Below are 24,148 nucleotides of genomic sequence, written 5' to 3'. Positions count from 1 at the left end.
GAGAATATTTAAATCTCTAACCGCTTTTAGTTATGCTTGTTGTAGTGGTCACAATAGTTGACCAAAGTTCATAAAAATATTTTAGTCAAGTATGATTTTTAAGAGGATGTATATTAAACAAAAAACCCAACACAGGTACATTTTGAAAACTTTACAAATTAGGGTTTTGTATGCATCTTAGTCTCATGAACACTTGTTAATAAAATATGCTTGAGAAAGACTTTTTAAGGTGATTTTCATAGGACATTTTACTATTTCACAGTATGAAATCATATAGAATAATTAAACTTTTAAGGACAATTGGGATGTTTTTCTTGCCAAAACCATTTAAATATAAAAGGACAGTATTTAATTATTTAATATTTTAAGACATTTTTGGTTGCTGAATTTAAAAAGCATTGTAATTTGTTTAACATAAACACACATCCCCTCCCTTTTCTTCCTTGTAGATGTAGTTTATGTATCTGCAGCTGGCAGTATGCTGTGCCAGATTGTTAACTCATTGTTGTTACTGCCCGTGTCAGTGGCCCGGCCTTTATTGAGTTATCTGCTAGATCTGTTGCCACCTCTTGATCGCCTTAATAGACTGTTACCCGCTGCTGCCCTATTAGAAGATCAGGAATTACAGTGGCCGCTTCATGGTAGGTAACATTTTTCATCTGAAAAAGAAGAAAATAGCAAGTTAAAATTAAAATAGGTAAATATGTTCTATAAATTGGAAACTGTTTATTTTGTGTCCTTTTAATCTCAAAATGTCTCAGTACCCCTCCCCTCTAACCTTTAAAATTTATTAATGTACCTTGCTGTAAACTAAGTATTTTGCACTACAAACAAATTACTTGATCCTGCGTGTCTATAATTCTTTTTCACTTTAGTGAGAGTTTCAGGTGCACAAGGAATGTAGGATTAGTGCCAAAATACCCAGTCTGTAATGCATGAAAATATTTTGCTTTTGTTGTAAAATGTTATTCCTCCTGTGCCTTTATATTGTATGCTATCCAGACTTTCAAGTATTATTAATGCTTTCTGGTATGGAGTCTGATAAAATTAATTTTAATAGACAAGATTGCCTACTAACTTTTTTCTGAACAAATGCTCTCAAATATTTATGCTCCTTCCAAAATAGAAAATGGAGGGAAAAATGCAGGGGTTTTGGGAAGGGGAGTTGTTATAGTTATTTGCAAGCCGTTGAATTATTTCCTAATCAGATTATATATGACAATGTTTGCTGCTTTTTGGAGAAGTGCTATTTGCAACATGTGACAAAGGTTTTACTAAAGCAATTTTTTAAATAAATCATGAGTGAGTAGAATATGGGACAAAGTTGTTAGAAGCAGTGGAATCGTATTTTTTAATCAGTTCAACAGACAACTTTATGGAAGGAAATTCAGCCATGTATGGGGTGAAGATGATGATGACATATGAGTACAATATATTTTTTAAAAATTGTCCCAAAACACTCAAAATGTCTTCATAATAAACACCCCAAACTGATTTACAGAGGAATATCTTCTGGACTGTGTTAAGGTGAATACAATGGCTAAGAGGCAAAAGGAGTTTTCTCATTACTTTGAAATTAGTTACAAAATTGGAAGACCATTATGAAAGTAATCAATTACTAGCGGAACTAAAAAAGGCTTTTGTACCTGCTCTCACCAGAATCGAACCCAAAAATTCTAAAGTGCATAAGTGGAAAGATGATAGTAAACAGCCGTATTTTCAACCATCTTTTTTATACAAGGAAGGTTGGGGGAAAAAGTAAGTAATTTGGACATATCCAAGGAGAATGATAAGATCTAAAATATTTACCTCCCAAAAAGTTACCTGAGGATCTACAGCAATATACATATGTTCTTCGATAGGATTTTGCCAAAGCAATACGTTCTGTCAGATTATTGAGTTTTGTACCAGTTTGTTTTTCAGAATAGAAAACTAAATCTATTTTGACTAATTATTTATAATACTTTAGGTGGAACTGAACTAATTGATCCTGCTGGAGTGCCCTTACCACAGCCAGCCCAGTCTTGGGTATGGCTTGTTGATCTAGAGAGAACGGTAGCTCTGCTTATTGGACGCTGTCTTGGTGGAATGCTTCAGGGATCCCACGTGTCCCCAGAGGAACAGGATACAGCCTATTGGTTGAAAACACCACTGTTCAGTGATGGAGTGGAAATGGACATACCTCATTTAGGTAGTTTGCTAAATTGTTAAATGTAAATTTACTATATGTAGGTTTTTATAATTTTTCATTGCTGCTGTTTAACGTTGCCACATTTTCAAGCCTGGGTATTGCCATCCTCACAGACTTTTGGAGTTGCTGGAGGAGTAGTCAGTAGGAGATCTAGATCTTTAATTTCCAGCCTTCATGAACTTAAGTATGCACATTTTTTAGCTGTCTTGAAGTGTCTCCCAGTGACTTTAGCAATATTAAGCATCCCTGTATAGGTGATACCATTTTAAGTAGAGTGTCAGTTACACTTGGTCTAAGCAGGATTAGGAAACACTCTACTTAAAATGGTGGCAGAGCATCTACGTTAGGGCACTCAATATCATAGCAATTGATGGAATGGTCTTAACAATAGTGAGAAACTTTTGAAAAATATCCCTAGAATAGAGAGATCTATAAAAGCGTGTTTCTTTCCAAGCCAATTTATGCTTTTGGCCTCTGGATTGAGATTGACAGTAGGATGGTCTTGGCTATGAGAAGTAAGTCTCATCCTGTGGTTTCCTAGGAGTGGATGGAAAGGAAGAAGAAAAGAAGAAAATTTGCAGATAGCTACCGTTTTTGTATTCTAAAATATTGGCCTAACTTTTCCATCAGTTAAGCTCTGTACATTTATTCCTTTGTTGTAGTATATTAAATTGTGTATACAGTTTGTAAGATTTGGTGTAATGTGTAATCTTTATATTTCTTTCTTATAAGAAATAATGTATCTTCGTTAGCTCCCTCCCCCTTCCCCCTTTAAGGAGATTCTAGCTAAATGAGCATAAATGACATTTCACCAAAACATATATGGTAAATCTTTGGGTTCAGTTCTGAAATGTCTAATCAGGTTTAGGAAGATCTGTGCTATATGGTTTGCCATTGGAACTCTCTGATTTATTTATATCTTAATATGAAAAAGTAAGAAATTGGATGTTTATAAGTAAATATAAACTTCAGCATATCATAGACTCATAGGACTGGAAGGGACCTCGAGAGGTCATCTAGTCCAGACTCCTGCACTCATGGCAGGACTGAGTATTATCTAGTCCATTCCTGACAGGTGTTTGTCTAACCTGCTCTTAAAAATCTCCAATGATGGAGATTCCACAACCTCCCTAGGCAGTTTATTCCAGTGCTTAATCAGTGTAGGAGCTTTGATGTTTATAAACAGAAAAATCAACTATTTCAAATTTTCTAAGGGGAAAAAAATAACAAACTTTCTTTTTTCACGGAGTTGTATCATTTCAATGTGGATGTACTATTTCCCATTTCCATTTGCATTAAACATTCATATTTACTGTCAAAAAGGATCATCTTCCTTGTACATAATTTGTGAAAGGAAAGTACAGTAAAAGCTGTGTTATCTGGCACTCTACCAACCGGAAAGCTGTATAAACCAGCATTTCTGATCTTAATTGAAAGTCCAGTTTATAGTCCACTTGGCACAGGGCCAGCAGGCTTCCTACCTGGCTCTTTGTGGCTCCCCGGAAGCAGTGACTTATCCTTGCTGCCTCCTAGGCGGAGGCACGGCTAGGCGGCTCTGCGTGCTGCCATCGCCCCAAGCGCTGACTGCGCAGTTCCCATTGGCTGAGAACCGTGGTCAGTGGGAGCTGTGGGAGTGCGACACTTGCGGGCGGAGGCAGCACACATGCCTAGCCATGCCTCCACCTAAGAGCAGCAGGGACATGTTGCCACTTGCAGGGAGCTGCCAGAGGTGAGTGCTGGCTGGATCTGGCACCCCCTCCCACACCCAACCCCCTGCTCTGAGTCCCCTTCTGCACCCAAACTGCCTCCCAGAGCCCGTGCCCCAGCCCTGGGCTCCCTCCCGCACCCGAATTCCCTCCCTTAGTTAACTGGAATTTTTGACTTACCGGCACCCCCCATTCCCCAACATGCTGGATAACTCATTTTTTACTTTATTTTAGTAAAAGCTTTGAGTACCTATATGGACTATACAGCAGTAGGAGTAACATATGCAGAGCTCCTGTGGAGTTGCTGGGATGGCTGTCACTCTCCCTGTAAAATTTATGGAGGAGCAGGAGTCCTGATACTGAGCCATGACATTGAGTATGGGTGGTGGCCTCTGCACAGTGTGGTCACTTGACAGTTGGGGACAGGGAGATTCCCTGTCCTGAGGAATAGAAAGAGCAGGGGTGATAGGGTTTTTCCTTATGGGATGTTGGAGTGATCATTGGGATGTCCTTTTTCTACCCCTTCAATAGATTGCAAAAAGTAGTGAATGTATGTGCTTATCAAAATCAACAGAATCTAAAACTTAAATATTTCCCTTACTTTAGACAAATGCATGAGTTCCCTGTTGGAAGTGGCCCTCTCTGGAAATGAGGAACAGAAGCCATTTGATTATAAGCTGCGACCTGAGATTGGTGTCTTCGTTGATTTGGCCTTGGGTTGTACAAAAGAGCCAGCCCGTAGTCTCTGGCTCAGTATGCAAGATTATGCTGTTAGTAAAGGTAAGAAAATGAAAACAGACGTAAGCGACTTCTACAGATCTTGTAAACCTGGAAGATAATTTTATGTGCAGAATAATGACATTACAGTGCTCAGATTATTAACCCTGTTGCCAAGCTACTTGCTTGCTTCAGGTCATCCTCAGCTGGGCCTTGTGTACTCCGTGACAACAGTCTCTAACTTCCATGGCATAAATTTTGTTGCCATGTAATGCCATTCAGTCCAGTCACTACACACTTACACAAACAGACACAGCTATGGCTCATATTTGGAAGTAACCATTGTTATAAAATTAATCTACTTTTTCTGGTAAAGCAGGTCAATAAAATTTTGATTTTTTTTTTTATTAAGAAAAAACAAGAACAAATACTCCTCAAACATTTCCCACAAAAAATGTACCCTTTTTGACACTTTGTATTGCCTAGCTTACCAGCCTACATTTCTGGCAGCCCTTACTTAGTGTTTGCAAACTACACTCCATTACTAGCTCCTGCCAACTAGCTCCATGGAACAGCACATTGAGTATGTGCTATTATCCTGTAACACTTTCTTATGAGGAAAGCTGGATAATAAGAAGCAATTGCAGGCAGAGGCTTGCTGGGCAGGGGACAGAATAAAATATTGGGCATCTGCTTGCAGCAAAATGGAGAATTTAGTTGAAGGAATGCTGAATTCCATGGTGTCCTGGAAAACTAACGAATTCCTGAGCTGGGAAATCCATGGGGTTCTGAGATGAATGGGTCACTTTACACCTCTTAGAGCTATTCTTTCAGGTTGTCTGGGGATTCAGTCAAGCCAGGCTCAGTTCACATTTTCAAGGCTATTGCATTGCAACCATAATGGCTAGAATTATAATTATTTTTAAAAATAAAAGATTCTGAATCATGAGTCTGCAGCAAGATGTGTATACCATCGTTGTGGAAAACTCTGGGCCCTAATCATAAGTTTTGAGATCCAAAAAGACTGCTTTGGTTCCATAACTATATATAACGGGTCGGCAACCTATGGCATGTGTGCCAAAGATGGCACGCGAGCTGATTTTTTAATGGCACGCTGCTGCCTGCCGGAGTCCTCGCAGGCAGCAGCGTGCCATTAAAAATCCTGCCCAGCCTGGCCCGGCCCGTTCTTCTCCATCCTCTGCTCTCCCCTCCCTTCCCACCACCGCAGGGGCAGAAGCTTGGTCCTTCCGGCTCCCCTGCCTCTTCCATAGTGTGCTAGGTTCCTGCCCCTCCTCTGCCTCTCCATCCATCCCTCCCTCCCTGCCAGCCGATCAGCTGATGGCCCTTGTGTGGGAGGGGGTTGGGAAGGAGCAGAGTCAGCGTGCTCGCTCCCGGTGGAGGCAGAGAAGAAGCGGGGGCAGGGCCTTGGGGAAGGGTGGTGGTGGAATAGGGGCATATGCCCTCCAGCCCCCTGCCTGACCCCACCACACACACACCCAGCCCTCTGCCCTGAGCCCCGCAGCCCCGCACACCCCCCAGACCCCTGCCCTGAGCCCTGTAACCCCCTCATACACACCCAGCCCTCTGCTTGACTCCTTCACCCCTGCCCCCAGGACCCCAGCCCTGATTCTGGCACCCCAACACATACCCAGCCCCCCCAACACCTGCACGCCCCTCACATGCCCCCAGCCATCTTCTCTGACTCTTGCACCCCCCCACATACTCAGCCCCTACACCCCCCATGCACTCCCCCACATCCTGACTCTTGCACCCCTACATCCCCACCCCCACCCTGAGCATCAAACGGGAGCTCCTGCACCCCCCCCCATTCCCACCTGCACCCCTCGCACCAAATGGGAGCTGCGCAGGTAAGTGCCCCACACCCAAACCTCCTGCCCCAACCCTGAGCCCCCTCCCTCATTCTAGCTCCTGGCTACCCCCAGCCCTGTGCTCAGTATTCTCCCACGCTCAGCTCAGTGCAGAGAGAGAGAGAGAATGGGCCAGAACCAGGGAGAAGGTAGGTACCCACTCTGTGTGGGCAAAGCCGGGACCGCAGACCGGCAGCAGGCTGAGCGGGTCCAGCAGCCGGGATCCCGGCTGGCAGGAGCCGGCAGATGGAACCCCTGAGTGGCAGTGGGCTGAGCTGTTCAGCCTACTGCCGGTCTGGGGTCCCGGCCACTGGCCCTGCACAGCCCGCTGCCGGTCTGGGGTTCTGGCTGCCAGACCCTTGCCAGCTGGAGTCGCGGCCACAGGCCCCGCTCAGTCCACTGCCAGCCTAGGTGAACAGAACCCCAGACCAGCAGCGGGCTGAGCGGGCCGGCGGCGTAAGATCAACATTTTAATTTAATTTTAAATGAAGCTGCTTAAATATTTTGAAAACCTTGTTTATTTTACAATCCAACAACAGTTTAGTTATATAATATATAGACTTAGAGAGAGAGACCTTCTAAAAAACATTAAAATGTATTAGCGGCATGCAAAGCCTTAAATTAAAGTGAATAAATGAAGACTCGGCACACCACTTCTGAAAGGTTGTCGACCCCTGATATATAACATCATGAGTAGGGCCCTACCAAATTCAGGGTCCATTTTGATTAATTTCACAACTAGGGAGTTTTAAAATTAGTCAGTTTCACATTTTCAGATGTTTACATCTGAAATTTCACAGTGTTATAACTGGGGGGGGGTCCCAATCTAAAAGGTGGTTGGAGGGGGGATGGGGGAGGTCGCAAGGCTATGTAGCTGGGTCGTGGGATTGCTACCCTTCTGCCCTTCTGTTGGCTGGGGCACTGCCTTCAGAGCTGGGCAGCCAGCGAGGAAGGCTGCTGGCTGGGCACCCAGATCTAAAGCCAGCACCACCACAAGCTGTAGCCCAAATGTGAGGTCACAGGGTATAGCGCGGAGGGTTTTCCCGGCAATCTCCCATCCCAGTGGAGGGCTGACAGCTGGAGCCACAGCCTCCCTGGGTGGGGGGGGGCAGAGCGGGAGGGACAGCTCGAGCTGCGCTTCCTGCAGCCGGGGAAGATCCTGGAGATGGGTCTGACCTGGAGCAGGCCCTGCAGGGGAAGAGGAAGTTTCAATCCCTGGCAGCTAGAGCCTTCTGCAGGGTAGGAGCCCCCTGGCTGCGCTCCAGATTTCATGGGGAAAATCATATTTCACGGTCCGTGATGCGTTTTTCATGGCTGTGAATTTGGTAAGGCCCTAGTCATGAAATAGGTTGCTGTTATATTTAAAGTAGTTTCCAAATATACATGTGAACATTTCCTTTTGTAGATTAGTTTTACTTTTAATATTGAAAGTATGGCTGTATAAATATTTGCAATGGAATTGGAAAAGTTTAAAACGTGGTTTATACATTTTTTGATTCGGTGCCACTGATCCACTTCTGTGAAAAATACATTAGATTTTGTGGGGTTTGCTTGATAGTAGGTTGTTTTGTAGCAAAAACGGGCTATTTTCTTCATCATCCTCTTTTTCAAGTGAGAAATGAAATTTTTAAAATTATGAATTGTCACTGTTTGATGTGAAAATGGGCATTTAATAAAAATGTTGCAAGAAGTTTGATTTTTGGACCTCAAGATGACCTGCAACAATACTGAAGTTTTTCAGGGGTGGGAATTTCACTCAAAACACATTAACAAGAGCTGTACAATCCTCAATAAGGCCCTAATTCAGGAAAGCTTCCCTAATAAGGACAGTAATTAAGTACATGAGGTTGATGGGGCTGAAGCACATGCTTAAATTTTAAGCATATATTTAAATGCTATCTTGAATAGGATTGAATTTAAGCACATGCTTAAGTGACTTCCTGAATCAGGACCTGAAGCATTTAAAAAGGGCAAGATCATGGCTTGGTGTACGTGCACCTGCATGTCCTTCCTGGACCTTGGGTTTGGATGTGTAGACATAAGTGAGCCCACTAACTCTCCTGAGCAGGAATGGAGGACATGGGTGCAGCCTGGCCCCTTCTCTCCAGACACACTAGCCTAGGGTACATGTGTCAGGGCTAGCAACAGATTACTCTCCATTTCCCCTTGTTTCTCCATCTTTTCTTTTCCAAGAGCAAATGGGAAGTAACAGGGAAGGAATTGTGATTGGCAGGGTCATGATTTCTGTGCTGCACCTGGGATGACACAGGTACATCCCACCACCTTTTTGCAGGGCAGTTTATAAATGCACAGTCTAGCCTTAGAGATTTTAGAAACATGTAAGACTGTAAAGTAGCTGCATTTAGGGTAATTGCTGGTTTTGCAATGATTTTAATAGTAGAATTTTTTATCTACATACTGGGAGTTTTTTACTGGGTTTGAAATTGCTGTATCTTCATGAGAACAGAGTCTGTTTTAAAAGAACCATTATTTTTCCAATCAGTTTTTGAAAAACACCTATGGAGTTTGAAACATTCAGATACCAACGAAGGAAGGATACTTAAAAAAATAAATACTGGTCTGTTTTAGATTGTCGCAACTGTAACCAAGCTGGGTGATTTCAAAAATGCAGCAAGAAAGGCTCATAAGACAGCTCATGAGTTACTAAGTCTGTTGTCAAATTGAGTCATTTGGGACTCCAGAGCAAGCTGTCACTCTACTATGAGTATTTAGTAACTTTTGTATTATTCAGGATCCTGTTGTGTGTCAATATTATAAACTTTATATATCTATCTATATAGTATGGAAAATCTTGTTGTTTTCATTGCCCTTTCCTGGGCATATGGATAGGAGTGAGGGTTAATTTCAGTGCAGTTGAGTGATCTAAAATTAATGTCTTTGAAACCTTGTTTGCTAGTCAGAATCTCCTTTTATTTAAGCTGTGATCAATGCAATTTAGTATCTCTGTAGCAGACACAATTTTTGCACTGATAGATTTGAAGATAAGACTAAGTGTCCTTAAGCAGGGACTCTTCCTAATTTAGACTTGGAGTATTCTGATCAGTTTCTGTATTTGTAATTTTCAGGTCAAATCATAAGCAGTTTACATAATTTCAATCTTTAGATAAACAGGGTGGGCAAGGTCATATCTTTTATTGAACCAACTTCTGTTTGTGAAATAAACCAGCTTTCAAGCTACACAGAACTCTTTTTTAGGTCTGGGAAAGGTGCTCAGAATATCACACTAAATACAGGGTGGAACAGATCATTTAGCATAAGTAGTTAACACACATTCTGAGTGAAATAATATATTTTATTGAACCAACTTCTGCTGGTCAATGAGACAAGCTTTCAAGCTTACAGAGAGCTCTGAAGAAGACTGTTAACACCTCTCCACTTCCCCTTGAAGAAGAGCTCTATATAGCTTGAAAGCTTGTCTCTTTCACCAAAAGAAGTTGGTCCAATCAAAGATATCTTTCTAATATCCTGGGATCAACATGGCTACAACAGCACTGCAAACAGTCTTTAGATAAGTTATCCAGAAGTAAAACTGCATCTTCATAATGTTCTAATAGAAAATTTTAAGTCAAGAATAATGAAAAGTGTGTGGCTGGAAAGCTCCTTTGAAGCATATTTCAAGTCTATCAACATTTGTTTCAGTTAGTTCTTAACACCTCATTTAAGCAAATGATGCTATAATTATTAACATGATTTATTTAAAATTTCATTGGTGTTTCTAAGGATTTTGTTTTAATCCACCCCTTGTTTGTTGCATTGTGTGTGTTGTTAATCACCACTCTTAGTTTATTTCATGAACATTAAATCCATTTATAAATTGGCAAAAAGTTTAGCGCGAAGAAGATTTTAAGTAACTTCATAACTAATGCTGTTTTAAAATATAGTCAGAATTAGTTTTTGGAAATCCCAGTAAATTTTAATGGTTCATTTTTATTTTCAGATTGGGACAGTGCAACCTTAAGTAACGAGTCACTCTTGGATACTGTGTCTAGATTTGTTCTTTCAGCTCTTTTGAAACACACAAATTTACTTAGTCAAGCTTGTGGTGAGAGCAGGCAAGTAACTTGAAACTATGTTTAAATCTTTACATACTTTTTTTTTTTTTTTAAATGAAAGGTGTGATTTTTCTATTATGGCTCTTTGTAGATATCAGCCTGGCAAAGCCCTGGCAGAAGTATACCGCTGTGTGTATAAAGTTCGGAGTCGCTTGCTTGCTTGCAAAAACATGGAACTTATTCAAACTAGGTCATCCTCAAGAGACAGATGGGTAAGAATGAAAAATATCTGCTTGATTATAGGATTTTGCTGCATATCGTGAGAAAATATTTATTAATGAAATATTGTATATACTCTATGTATAATCACTTTCCAATTGTTTCTTCATTCACTCAGCTAGAAATTTTGCACTTCATTAAAATTACTTTAAGTTTTTAAAGCATGTTTTCAAATTAAAATGTGGAATATACACCTCTACCCCGATATAACGCGACCCGATATAACACAAATTCGGATATAACGCAGTAAAGCAGTGCACCAGGGTGGGCGGAGGGCTGCGAACTCCAGTGGATCAAAGCAAGTTCAATATAACACGGTTTCACCTATAACGCGGTAAGATTTTTTGGCTCCCGAAGACAGCGTTATATCGAGGTAGAGGTGTATATATACATTTTTAGTAGCCCTCAATTTCAGTAAGTTATTATTCATTATTTATTTAGTACCCATTATTTGAATAAGGTGTCTTACAAAGCCCTTAGCTTAGATAAGACACAGTCTAACTTGGACAAGTTCAGTGCAGGCAATTAAAGATTGAGGCCCAAGGAATGAAAGCAGACAGAATAGTAGTTGTTTAGCAAATGGAGGCTATTTTGAAAAAAAGGATTTAAAATAAGATCTGAAGGCAGAGGAGAAGATGCATAGGAAAAGGAAATGTGGAAAAAATTGTGCAGAATCAAGAGTGGGAGAAGTGGATATAGGAGGAATCAATGGCAGAGATGCAGGCAAGGGCAGACGCTCTAAAATGAAACAAATAACGTTGGGTTGTATATTATATCCTTATTGGTTCTCTTATTTTACTATTCAAGAACAAAGCCAGTTCAACCAATTAATGTTGAAGCCTTTGCTGTTAATGAGTTTTAAGCAGTACGACACTTCAGAATATGCACAGTTTTTGGTAAATCAGATTTTGGACACTTATTACCTTTTGGCAAATTCAGGTTCAGAATGTATCTAGTCTGAATGTTCTTTCACATGGCATAAAATCACTAAGTTTGATTTTCTCTTTAATAAGAAAACTAAATGAAGCTCTTTTAAAATGCAGTATAGTTGTAGCCATGTCTGTCCCCACCTTGTCACTTTTAAAAGGCAGGCATTGTATGCTTTTTTGTGTTGTGCAGCTGTGGCATGTGCTTCAGGAGTGTTCTCAAATCATCAGGTATTTGTAGTAACTTATCCACCTGACAGTAAGTAGCAACTATGAGTTGGAGAGAAAGGGATATGTACACCATGTTATAGCCTCCAACCCATAGATTAATACATTTTAAGGACAGAAGGGACCATTATGATCAAATAGTCTGACCTCTTGGGATAACACAGGCCACAGAACCTCACCCAGTAATTTCTGCATAAAGCTCATAACTTCTGTTTGAGCTTTAGTGTACCTTTTAGAAAGAGATTCAGTCTTGATTTAAAGACTTCAGGGGATGGAGAATCCACCGCATCCCTACATAAGTTGTTCCTGTGGTTAATTACTCTCAATTTACACCCTACTTCTAGTCTGAATGTGTTTAGCTTCAGCTGTGAACAGTTGGATATCTTTTATGCCTTTTTCTGCTGGATTATAGAGCTGTCTATTATCAGAAATCCCTTCCCCGTGTAGGTACTTGTAAATACTCTTAATTTTCTCTTGGGTAAACTAAATAGAATTTCTTAAGTCTCTCACTATAAGAAATATTTTCCAGGTCTTGAATCATTTCTATAACTCTGTTCTGAACCCTTTCCAATTTTTTAACATCCTTTTTCAATTGTGGACACCGGAACTGGTTACAGTACTCCAGTAATGGTCTCACTAATGGGGTTTAGAGAGGTAATACCATCTCTCTGTTCCTACATGATATTTTCCTGTTTATGCATCTGAGGATCCTGTTTGCTCTTTTAGCTGAAGCACCACACTGCGAGCTCCGGTTCAGTTGGCTATCTACCATAACCACTAAATCCTTTTCTGTATTGCTGCATTCCAGGATACTGTCATACTGTTTAGACTTTTTAAATATTGGTCCAACATTAGCTTTTTCCTAGTCCTCTACAACTTCTCCAGTGTTCCAAGATTTGTTAAAAATCAACATTAATTGTTCAGAGAGCTCCTTGTCAATATTTTTGTACTCTTTGGTGCAGATTATCTGGTCCTGCTGATTTTAAAAATGATTTTTAATAGCTGCTATTTAAAATCCTCCCTAGTTGCTGATGGACTTGAAAATATTTCCTTATCACTGAAAGATGTGAATATTTCATGCTACTTCTTTCCATGTACAGAATAGAAGTATTTATTGAATACATAGTTTTACCATCCTTATTTATACCATTGTTAGGGATTTTGTTTGCTCCTGAAACATTTAAAGAATTCCTCATTGTCCTTAACCCTACTGGCCATAGATTTTTCACTGATGCCTTTAATTTCATTTATCAATTGATTGTTTGTGAACTGGTAATTTGTACTCATTGCTATCTGCTTCCTCTGTTTTCCATTTATTATATATATTTATATATATATTTTTTTTAATTGCTAATTTGACTTCCCTTTTTAACCAGGGTGTTTTTTAAATCAAAGAAGTCACCTTATGTGATTTCAGAACTGTAGGTGTTTTGGGACATCTAATAAAGCCTTCTTAACGCCCAGTTTTTTCTTTCATTCAGTTTTGTTGATGATTGTTTTCAGCTTTGGGAAACTGGCCCTTTTAAAATGTAAAGTACATATATAATACTAGTCAAGGCTGTGGTCTATGGTTATCATTATCTCCCTACTATAGTCTTTCATATCCTCAAATTGCTACATTTTGTGTGTGAGAGATAAGTTAACATCTGATCTTGCAGTTCTATGTGTGTTTAACTTCCTAAAAGTGAATGAAAGTTTTGTCAATGTAAGAACTGCAAATTCAGCTCTGTGAATGTGAAAATAAAATGAGTATTTATTGGATGTAATTTTAAACCAACTCAAATACTGGCGATAGAATAAAACCTTATAAGGATCATATGCCATTTAAAGTGAGAGAACTCTTCCCAGTAACGGCATGTTGATGCTATGATGTTGAAGTTTCAAAGTCTGACTCTTGAGCCTAAAATCAAATACCTCATTGTACTACTACATATATACAAAAGAGCTGAGTAACAGTTTCTATAGGAAGCATCACTCTCAATTTCCTAACTTGTATGTATTTAAAGTCTTTGCCATAATATGGCATTAAAGTAGTTTTCTGCATTTGATGTTTGTCGAACTCAATATATACCAATTAATGCCTTCTCATAGGAAAATAACTTTTGTGTTTAATATTTTTTCAACATTACAGTTTTTCATTTGGTGAGAAGTGATTTCACCATGTAACTTAAACAACTTTGTCTAGATGTCAGAAAACCAGGAATCTGCAGATATTGATCCTCAAGAGCATTCTTTTACTCGGACCATTGATGAAGAAGCTGAAATGGAGGAGCAGGCAGAGAGAGACAGAGAAGAGGGGCATCCAGAACAAGAAGATGAAGAGGAGGAAAGAGAGCATGAAGTCATGACAGCCGGAAGTAAGTAGACATTAAATGTAGGAATGCAATTTCATGGTTTCTAGAAAGCACTGTACATTTGTTTAACAAAGGACAAATGAAAAATTAATCTAGAGGTTTTTACTTCAGACATCCAAAATGTCATTGAGTTTATTTGTGTCAAATTTTAGTGTATTCATTGGGTCAAAATATAAGAAATATTCTGCACTTTTTAATAAATGTGTGTGTGTATATAGTATACTTTCTATATGTATATGTATGTAGTAACAGATTTTAAATATCTCTTATTCTAAAGTTTGGAATAAAATTTATTGTTACTAACATTGGATTGGTTTGGAATTTACTAACGCTGTTGAATGCCTGCTTAAGGAGACCTTTGTAATCACTACTAATGTATGTTTTTCAGTACACTTCATATTTGCACCACCACCTGTAAACTTCATGATAACTGTCTAGATATTTAAATATGGCTTGCAAAGAAAATTGCCAAAATTCCTTCAACTTTGGTAGTTTTTGCTGAATTGGGTTTTGTGCCCAGGCTAAAAGGGATATTCAGCCTGTTAATTAAAATATTGTGTTTTTTCCTCCTTTGATGAAGCCATATCTAACTGTATTAGAATCACAGAATACCAGGGTTGGAAGGGACCTCAGGGGGTCATCTAGTCCAACCCCCTGCTCAAAGCAGGACCAATCCCCAGACTGATTTTTGCCCCAGATCACTAAATGGCCCCCTCAAGGATTGAACTCATGACCCTGGATTTAGCAGGCCAATGCTCAAACCACTGAGCTATCCCTCCCCCCTTCCAGGGATAGTCAGGTGGCCAGTTTCCATATCAATGTGACATTCCCAATATGCTCTATGCTAGTGACTTATTCCCCTCTCCTCAGGGAGGAGCCTGCCAGGGCTACCCTGACCAAGGGGTAAGGAGAACCTGCATAGCAAACGGCTTCATTTCTGTTCCAGGACTTAACTTTGCTTGAGGGGTGTGGTCTTGGATAAGACTTTTCTAATTTCCCTTGATTTGTAAGGACTGAGAGGCCTGCCAAACATTTGGTAGAAGATTCTTCCCAGTGACCCGAAGCTAACAAAAGCCTAGGCTTGTTTTCCTAGAAACAGGCTGGAGCTATAAAGAGACCCCATTTGCTACCAAACCCAGATCCATAGATCCACCAACAGGGTCTTCCAGCTTGCACTGTAGAGGGATATAGAACTAGACTGGGGCCAACATTTCCCTTAGAAGAACCTACTTGTTTTTGTTTTGCTCCCACAGCACAGGTAGACAGATTAGGATTCTTCTTGGTTTTAAAATAAAAAAGCCCTGTAATTCCTAGACTTCCCATTAAAAGATCCTTCAAAACACGGAGTTTGGGCTATGAAAAGGACCAAGCTTATGGAGGAAAGTGAGACCACAGAGTAGTATTTCCTCTCTGGAGACAAGTCTGAGATTTTGGTCCCAATCCACACAGCTCTAGAGATGTGATTAAAAAAGAATGTCAATAGCCAGTTCATCCCAGATGGTTAGAAGAGATGTCCTGAAAATATTACCAGGTGAAGTAATTCAAAAACCTGCTATCTGTCTACTTAAATTTCTTTCTTCTGTGGTAAAGGAGCCACAGTCCCTTCTGAAAGGGAGGAGGGGAAGTGGATTCATGTCTCCTGAGGAATTTTGAAGCATCTTCAACAGCCTTGACAGCTTCATGCTCTACCCAAACAATATTAGCATGGACTGATGTACTCCTGAAGATCAGGAAATGTTATAGTCAGGTGGTCTCTCTCTCTAAGATAATTCCAGTAGCTGTTTTTGTTTCCGATTTTTTGCCAGAGCTCTGGGTTTCATCTCTCTTACTTAGACATTGTTGTCTTCAATCCTGGAGTGGTGTTATTCAGGCAAAAACTCTACTACTAGCCTCTAAATATTCGGGAGAAAGATTGTTTGAGAACACCGTAGCAAAGTGACCTCTGAGGAGGCAAGTCCAAAAAGAAATTGGCATCTGCCAAATGATGCTGGAACTGGTACAGGCAATATGGGAGAAGAAAATAGTCCTTTTGTGTCTCCCACGGAAATAGAGATATGACTGAAGGGAAAGCCACTTCTCCAGAGGGAAATGAACAGATGAAAAATCAAATGACCTCGAGAAGATTTTACAGGCTACCCCACTGCCAATACCAGTTCTTCTGCATGACTGCATATCCCCCAGGTGCATACTGCTACACAAATCCCATTGGTTGGTCTGTGGACCTAGATTTGATTGAAAATTGGAAAGTTTATCTTTCTTACTGAAAATTTCTTTTCTCCAAGAATTCAAGTACACAGATGTTGACCAACCAGCACTTGTTTTGGTTAGACTGAAATTTGGTGTGCATTGGAAATTGTGTTGTTTTGGATAATTTGAATGGGATGCATGCTCTGCAGTAAGTTTCACCAGTTTATTGTAAGAATTAGAAATATTTAGTTGGAAGCATTTTCTCTAATTGTCATGCTCTTCTAAGGGACATGGCTAACCCTGCACTACCACTGATGGACAGTGTTATAGCCAGAAGCAGGCATGCTTAAAAAGCCAGTTATTACTCTTACTTGGTAGCATTTGTTCCTTATTTTCTGAGCGTAACTTTATAATCCCAGGCCATCCTTATACAGTACCATATAAACAGATTTTGTTCTCTAGGAGGTTTCAGCGGTTTGTTTATCATAAGCACAATGCATCCAAGGAATAGCATACTGCCAGCGCCTGCTCTGATCATTGTTATATGGGATGTGTTTTCACCTTAAAAAATAAAATGTGAGTTTTTAAATGGCAGTGTACAAGCTTTCCTGTTTATTCTGGCTCTTTGAAGGTATTCAGTGGAGTGAAAGAATTTTGATCATTCCCTTTCTTGCTCCCTCTTAAGTAATTAGATTACAGTGTACTGCTGAAGGAATTGATTAGCAGCATGTCAGATTTTACTATTCCCTTCATTTTAAATTTAACATTGTAAATGCTAGACTAAGTAATTAGTCTATGTTTGTTAACTTGTTAATGGATCCTTTTTTTACTGTTAGGAAAAAAATTGTTATATTTTCCACTTGTCGATGCCAATGTTTGGCCTAAACTGAAGATGACTATTTTATTATAATTTAGCTTTGCCTAGAAGTTAAGACCTTGTTTTTGTGTTGCATGTTACAGAAATATTTCAATGTTTCCTATCAGCCCGTGAAGTAGCTCGCAGTCGGGATCGAGATAGGATGAACACTGGAAATGGGACTAGAGTTGATGATCAGCCTCCTCAGTCCCAACAGGAACGAAGAGTTAGCACAGATCTTCCGGAGGGTCAAGATGTGTACACTGCTGCATGCAACTCTGTGATCCATAGATGTGCCTTGTTGATCTTAGGAGTAAGCCCTGTTATTGAAGAGCTCCAAAAACGAAGGGAGGAAGGACAGTTACAGCAACCTTCAACTAGTACACCTGAAGGGATTGGACTCATGACTAGGTGGGATTCATTAACTGTTTAAAGTAGTTAATTTTCCTCTAGTTCTTTCCAAAAATATTTATTAAAATTTAGTAGATAACCCTTGAAGGTAAATTCAGGGTATGACAACAAAGAAAAAGAATTCAAGGCTTTAGATAAAACAACATTGATGCTTGGGTTCAGAGGGAAAGTGGTGTCTCAATTTTTCATAAAAGAACCCAACATGATACGGGCAACCTAGATATAGTACGATATACTTGAAACAGTTTGATTTTTTGAAATTGAGTATAGCTGTGTGGACTCATCATAATGAAATCCAGATCATCTAGGATTTAAAATAATTTGATTTGTTGAAAAATTCATATTCATTAGTTTGACAAGAGTTTTTGTTTTGTTCTTTTGTTTATATTTGTTGTATGTATTGGGATTTTACATATAGTGTTAGCTAAAGATTACACCGCTTATACCCAAAATTTGGGGTTTTAAAAGAAAGTAATAACATAGACAGGCCCTAAAAACCCAATGTGAATAGAAATGTTTTTCATGATTTAAAAAAAACCAAAAAACTAAATATTTCCTGGAAAACAAAGAATTTTGTTAGCCAGATGCATGAAAACCAGAAAGGAAGGCAACTGGTTTCATTGTCTAAATTGGAGTGAAACAGCATGTGACGTAAACAGTATAAATTCTGGTAGTCGAGTGTATTTTAAAAAATATTTAATTTTAATAATCTAAGGTATTGCTAGTAACACAGATGTAGTTTTTTAACCTATCTTGACTTTGTCCTTTTTAACATCTGTCACACTGCTCAGTATAGTTATACTAAAAGCCTCTCAGTGTTTTTAGCTTTTCTTAGACTGTTTCACATTAAACTGTATTTAAACTGAAATTTTAATAGAAATTTATAAAGAAGACTTTTTAATTTCACTTCCATTTTTATTCTTTTTGACTGTTTGCTGGGAGTCCAGTCATTAAAACATGGGCAGCTGTGTCTGGTGGTGGTGTCAAAGTGGCTTTCATCTTCAGCATATCGACCTTAGGATTCACTTAATGGGTGGGTCTTAAATGAATATAGTGCCTTTCCTTGTCTGTTGCCATATCCCCTCTGCTAGAAATCTAAGTGTTTCTGCATACTGAACATTATTGTATATAACACTTACCGAAGAGCTCAGGGAAATTAATCATCTCAGGCTGCTGTCACATCTGCTGACCAGTAAGAGTGCTGAGGAGCAATAATATATGCTAATAGAGGGTATTAGTAAACATTTGCAAGCCCTTTCACATCTTATTCCTGTCTCCTTTTGGCCTTGAGACAATCCTCGTTAGACTTCTCCCAAATAAAGCTGTGTTGCCAGCTGAATCAATATTTGACTATCAGTGCTTACTTTTGTGTCTGATATAAACATTAATGGTGATACAGGTAGGTAGTATACACACTTTTTATGTTCATATACAAAGTTTAGTTTCTGAATATTATACCCTGAAATTAATATTTGTAGCAGAGACTTTGTACAACAACTTATGGCTGCTAATTTACTTTAGTTTTGTATTCTACAAAGAGCATTTGTGAAATAATTTTCTCTTTTATATGCGTATGTTTGTGAGGCAGGAGTGAAAGTCTTACTGCAGAGAGTCGTTCCACCCACACTAGTTCAAACTATAGGCTGATCAAATCAAGGAGTGAATCTGATTTATCTCAGCCTGAATCAGATGAAGAGGGTTACTCACTGGTAGGTAAAACTAACTTGATGTTTTATACAGTTTCAGTCTTACATCTGTATTTTTTCAGATATAAAAGATATCTTTAACATGTACCATTTTGCTTAGAAGCATTATGAATTTGCAGTGGATATACAGAGGAGACCACTGCAAACCACCTACATTGCTATTGGGGTAACAAATGATTATAGGTTAGTTTAGGTTGCTTTTTGTTGTTCATGAGTAAGGCTACATTTTAGTCATGGGTATTTTTATTAAAAGTCACAGACAGGTCATGGGCAGTAAACAAAAATTCACGGCCCGTGACCTGTCCATGACTTTTACTATATACCACTGACTAAAACTTGGGGGTGGTGGTGCTCAGGGGCGCAGCCCGGGAAGAGGGTTGGCAGGGCTGGGGCAGGCTCCCTACCCGGCTCCTGAGCTCCACATGCTGCCTCTGCTCTGCCCCAAGCCCTGGTTCTGCAGCTCCCATTGTCTGGGAAATGCAGCCAATGGCAGCTGCAAGGACGATGCCTGCTGACAGAGGCAGCACATGGAGCTAGGCTCTGAGGGTGGGGAGTGCCCTCCTCCCCTCCAGGTAAGCACCGCCTCGCACCCCAATCCCCAGCCCTGAGCCCCCTCACACCCAAACTCCTGCTGCTGCGGGTGGGGGGAGACTGCCCCAGCAGCAGCCCATGCTCCTGGCCTGGAGACTGCCAGAGTTGCTCAGGTGGCCCCCAGGCCTGCCACACCAGCCACTGCAGAAGTCACGGAGGTCAGGGAAAGTCACAGAATCCGTGACCTCCCTGACAAACACGGAGCCTTATTCGTGAGCAGTAGTGACATTTACACAGCCAAAGCTATGCACTACAGTTTTTTTCCCCCAAAGGCTTAGAAATCTGGTTAAATGAAGAATTGGAGTATTCTGAGGAACATGATTTTAGATTTACATGTCTCCCAGACTAGCATGCTCATGTGGATCATGAAGTTTTCTTAAGAGTCTTTCCCCTTTTTTTTTAAGTTATGGCAGTTACAGTAATTATTTCTTCAGAAATGTGGTATGTTCTCTGTCGTGTTATTTAAAACTCAGATTGTTTTAACTAAAATAAAATGCTTTGCTTTGTCTCGTTTCACTTAGTACTGAAAAGCTTTAAGAAAGCCTAAATCTTGAGATACTTTTTCTTGTACAATTAGATAGAGAAATGAGGTTTTGTATTAATTCTTTTAAATCTAGAGTGGAAGACGAAATGTTGATTTGGATTTGGCATCCTCACATAGAAAGAGGGGTAAGCTTTTATTAATATATTGGTGTAAACTAGTACATTTTAAACTTGCTTTCAGTGTTTTTAAAAGTACCTTTAGATTCACATGAAATAACTTGTTTCTGAAGTATCATATATATGATCTTAGCTCATTAGAATGGTTCATGAAAATTGTTCTATTTTAAAAAAATTAGAATTTTTAAAGTCTCTTAAAAATTACTGTTGACCATAAATAACCACTCTTTGATCATGTATTTGTGTGGCAAAGATGTCTGATTGGTAAGTTCTAGAACGCACTGTATATATCTTTTCCTAGTGGGATATTTCTTAGGAGCTAGTGAGAGCTGTTTTATTAATTTAAATGGACTATAGAGGATAAAGGTGTTAGCACAACTCAATTACTGTCCAACGTTAAACAAGGTCTGGGGATTGACATACAGAGTCCTCAGCCTGCTTAATACCGTGCCAAACACATTATAAAACTCAGACCAAACTTAAGAAATTTATTGATTGAAACACACAAAAGGAAAATAAAATGAGGTAAAAAGCATTAGAACTTAAATTGATTGTTTATCCAAAACAAACTTAATCAAAACCTATCAAAGTCCTTTCTGGGGACAGTGAATATTGGTTAAAGTCTCTTATTCGGTCTAATAGTCCTTCCTGGTCGAGGAGAAAGTTCTGCTGTTCAGTTCTGAATTGAGAATGATAGTCATTTTCCTGCCTTAGACAAAACAGACACACACAGAAGGGAGAGAATAAATAGGATAGTAAAGATGGGGGAAATATGGATTTTGTTGATGTTCTCAGGATATAGGGTGGCTGCTCTGTCACAGATGGATGCTTTGGGTTGGTAGGTATGGAGAGTAATGGAAGGTGGAGGCGCACATCAGAGCCCTAGGAGGACTCCTGTTAGGGCCTTAGTGGGGCTCCGGGTGATCGCTACTTCCCACCACCCAACACAGATGTAATGAGGTTGAGTGGTGTCCGCAAAAGAGAAACTAACAACTAATTATTTCTTAAGAAAGGTTTTTAATGACTTTTGACTATAAAGGCAACACAGACAGAATGTGCCTAATGACAATGTGCCTAATGACTTTAATTTTAGTAGCCTTAACCTATTTATAACTTTATCTAATCAATTTATAAACTTTTATTGACTTTTATGATAACTTGATGGTAACTTATACTGAAGACAGGCACAGCGGCTTGCAAAACTACTATGATTTATAAACTACTAACTTTACCAACGCTGTACCTGTTTCCAGCAAGGCGCAAAACATATACAGTTACTATATATTGATTAAACCTATCGTATTAATACAGACTTAAGATTAACCAGCTCGAACATCACCAGACCGTTTTAATTCATACCTCACCCTGCTTTCGTCCAAAGATACGTTACCTTTCAGTTGACCATTTCCTGCACTGGCCAGGTACAGATAGTCAGCGAAGCGCAAGTCCCTTTGGTTCAGGGGGTGTATGTGAGCCTGACAAAGAGCAATCTCTTCTAGGTCAACAACACACACACACACTTGCGCCTCTGCATCTTATTTATACGATATTTGCTGGCCGTGCTTCAAAACAAGTCAACAAATCAAGGTGGCCAAATATTCCAGGGTGGCATTTGTGGTGGTTTTGAACTTATGAACTGTGCACCTGTGCCCAGCTCATCTCTTCTGTATGTGGCTAGTTGTGGTCAATTTGCTAGACTCAAAAATGCTTGGTTCAGCTTAAAGAGGTATTTGGTTGCAGAGCATAGTAACCACAAGTCTGTATCTACCTTGACAGAGTTTCCTTTTTAGTCTATAAAGCTTTCTAGATAGATTATGCTTATGCTTGCAGGATTTTACTGTACTCGCTTCTTACAACTTCCGGAAGTTTGAGGCCTAACAGTACTTAGCCTGACACTAATTGACAAGGCTTATGCACATTAATCACAGTAGGTTGATCATGACAGCTGTGGCTGTGGACGCCAGCTCATCAAACTCATCAGGGACATCATCTGACTGGTCTGGTCAGGTCCCTTTCCTTCCCTGGTCCTCAGGCTGAGCAGAGCTGTATGGACCATCTCATCACAGTGCCACAGTGCTGGCACTGTGCAGTACGATTGATTTCAGGATCCAGTTAAAAACAGAGAGAGAGCAGGATAGAGGTAGGACAGGAGGAAGATAAGGAGCAAAAAGGAGCACCTGAGGGAGGAGAAGACAGCGGGATCTAACGTTTCAGGTTGGCATCTTTTCTGGTGCAGCGATCATGGTCAAGCATGCCCCATGGAATATCAAGGTCTGACGTCATGGCAACAATCCTTCCATCACAGCAGCAGTGATGATAAAAAGTTCTTCTCACTGTTCTTCCTGAAAGTATCTTTTTAAGGGCTTCAAAAAGGAGTGATGAATGAAATAGCCCATCTCATTATTTTCTGGTCCTCTTGTTCACCAGTTAAATTCAAAGACTGTGTTAAGATTATATCAGTAAACTTTTTGTTTAAATTAATTCAGTCTTTCTCTCTCCTTTTCACATCTTTTCTTAAATAGTTTTATATAATAGCTCATTGTGGCAATTCATGAACCTTTATCCACTTTTCACAAGTTGAGCTTACAATTAGGGTAAATTTGTAGGTCCATTTATTACAACATGAATTCAGCCGTTTTTAGAGAGTTTTCATTCTACTTTCACTCACTTTCTGAAACCAGCAAGAAGAAACTAATGAGGGATGTTCATCTTTCTATCATAGTGAAGTTGTATATCCTGATGCTTATAATACATTTTTGTCATAGAATGCAGTTCAGAGCCTTCAGAACTCTAACCCAGAAGATGAATGGCACTTGATTTGGAAGAGGTTAGGAGGGCAATTTTCTGTTTACTATAAATGTAAGTCCAAGTATGCAGTTCTTCTAGTTGATATCATATCAGTCTGAAGAATCTTAATGGTTTTCTTTCTCAAGACTATCAAAGAGTCATCTTGGAAGTAATGGAGGGAACAAAGCATATGTCTTGTCTTTAGAGGGGGAGAACATAACATAAGAACGGCTATACCGGGTCAGACCAAAGGTCCATCTAGCCCAGTATCCTGTCTACCAACAGTGGTAGCGATGTATGTGTCACAAGAGTGAACAGCTGAATCTAAAATAATTTTAGTTTAGTGTTTGATCTCTGCTAAGGGCTTGGAAACTAATTTTGTAGTTAAGATGTATGTGGAGTTTGGGGAAGCTTGAATATTGTAGCGAGATTAAGGTAAACTTTAGTATTATTCTGGTTAGTTGATAGCTCTTTCCTAGTTATGAGGGAGAATATTTAGAGAGATCATTTGTTAGCATGTAGTGTAGATGCGATAAATTGATCCCTGATCGCTTTTCCATCAACTCCTGTACTCCACCGAGGCGAGAGGCGGAAGCGGAGTCGATGGATGAGCGGCGGCAGTCGACCTCGTGCCATGAGAATGCAAGGTAAGTCGACCTAAGATACGT

At 39.7% G+C, this 24,148-nt stretch overlaps 1 protein-coding gene and 1 long non-coding RNA gene across 2 annotated transcripts in view; one reads left to right on the top strand and one right to left on the bottom strand.

The window, feature by feature from the left end:
- HERC1 (HECT and RLD domain containing E3 ubiquitin protein ligase family member 1) overlaps positions 1-24,148 on the top strand; it is a 217,162-nt gene that overhangs the window by 80,598 nt on the left and 112,416 nt on the right. Inside the window, exons 17-25 of the mRNA XM_044979291.1 lie at positions 450-641; positions 1,970-2,191; positions 4,504-4,677; positions 10,441-10,555; positions 10,647-10,767; positions 14,114-14,285; positions 17,430-17,736; positions 19,325-19,445; positions 20,651-20,702. Of these exons, the coding sequence (XP_044835226.1) occupies positions 450-641; positions 1,970-2,191; positions 4,504-4,677; positions 10,441-10,555; positions 10,647-10,767; positions 14,114-14,285; positions 17,430-17,736; positions 19,325-19,445; positions 20,651-20,702 (1,476 nt within the window). The remainder of the gene's footprint in view (positions 1-449; positions 642-1,969; positions 2,192-4,503; positions 4,678-10,440; positions 10,556-10,646; positions 10,768-14,113; positions 14,286-17,429; positions 17,737-19,324; positions 19,446-20,650; positions 20,703-24,148) is intronic.
- LOC123343846 lies at positions 524-22,956 on the bottom strand. Its single transcript, XR_006572383.1, has 4 exons — positions 22,871-22,956; positions 4,499-4,665; positions 2,009-2,132; positions 524-659 (listed from the first exon to the last, which is right to left on the bottom strand). It is a non-coding gene; the product is annotated as an uncharacterized LOC123343846 (long non-coding RNA).

Source organism: Mauremys mutica, chromosome 11, assembly GCF_020497125.1.
Source record: "Mauremys mutica isolate MM-2020 ecotype Southern chromosome 11, ASM2049712v1, whole genome shotgun sequence".
Classification (NCBI taxonomy): Eukaryota; Metazoa; Chordata; order Testudines; family Geoemydidae; genus Mauremys; species Mauremys mutica.
Note: the sequence above shows the minus strand (reverse complement) of the source record. Positions and strands in the feature narration are given on the sequence as shown.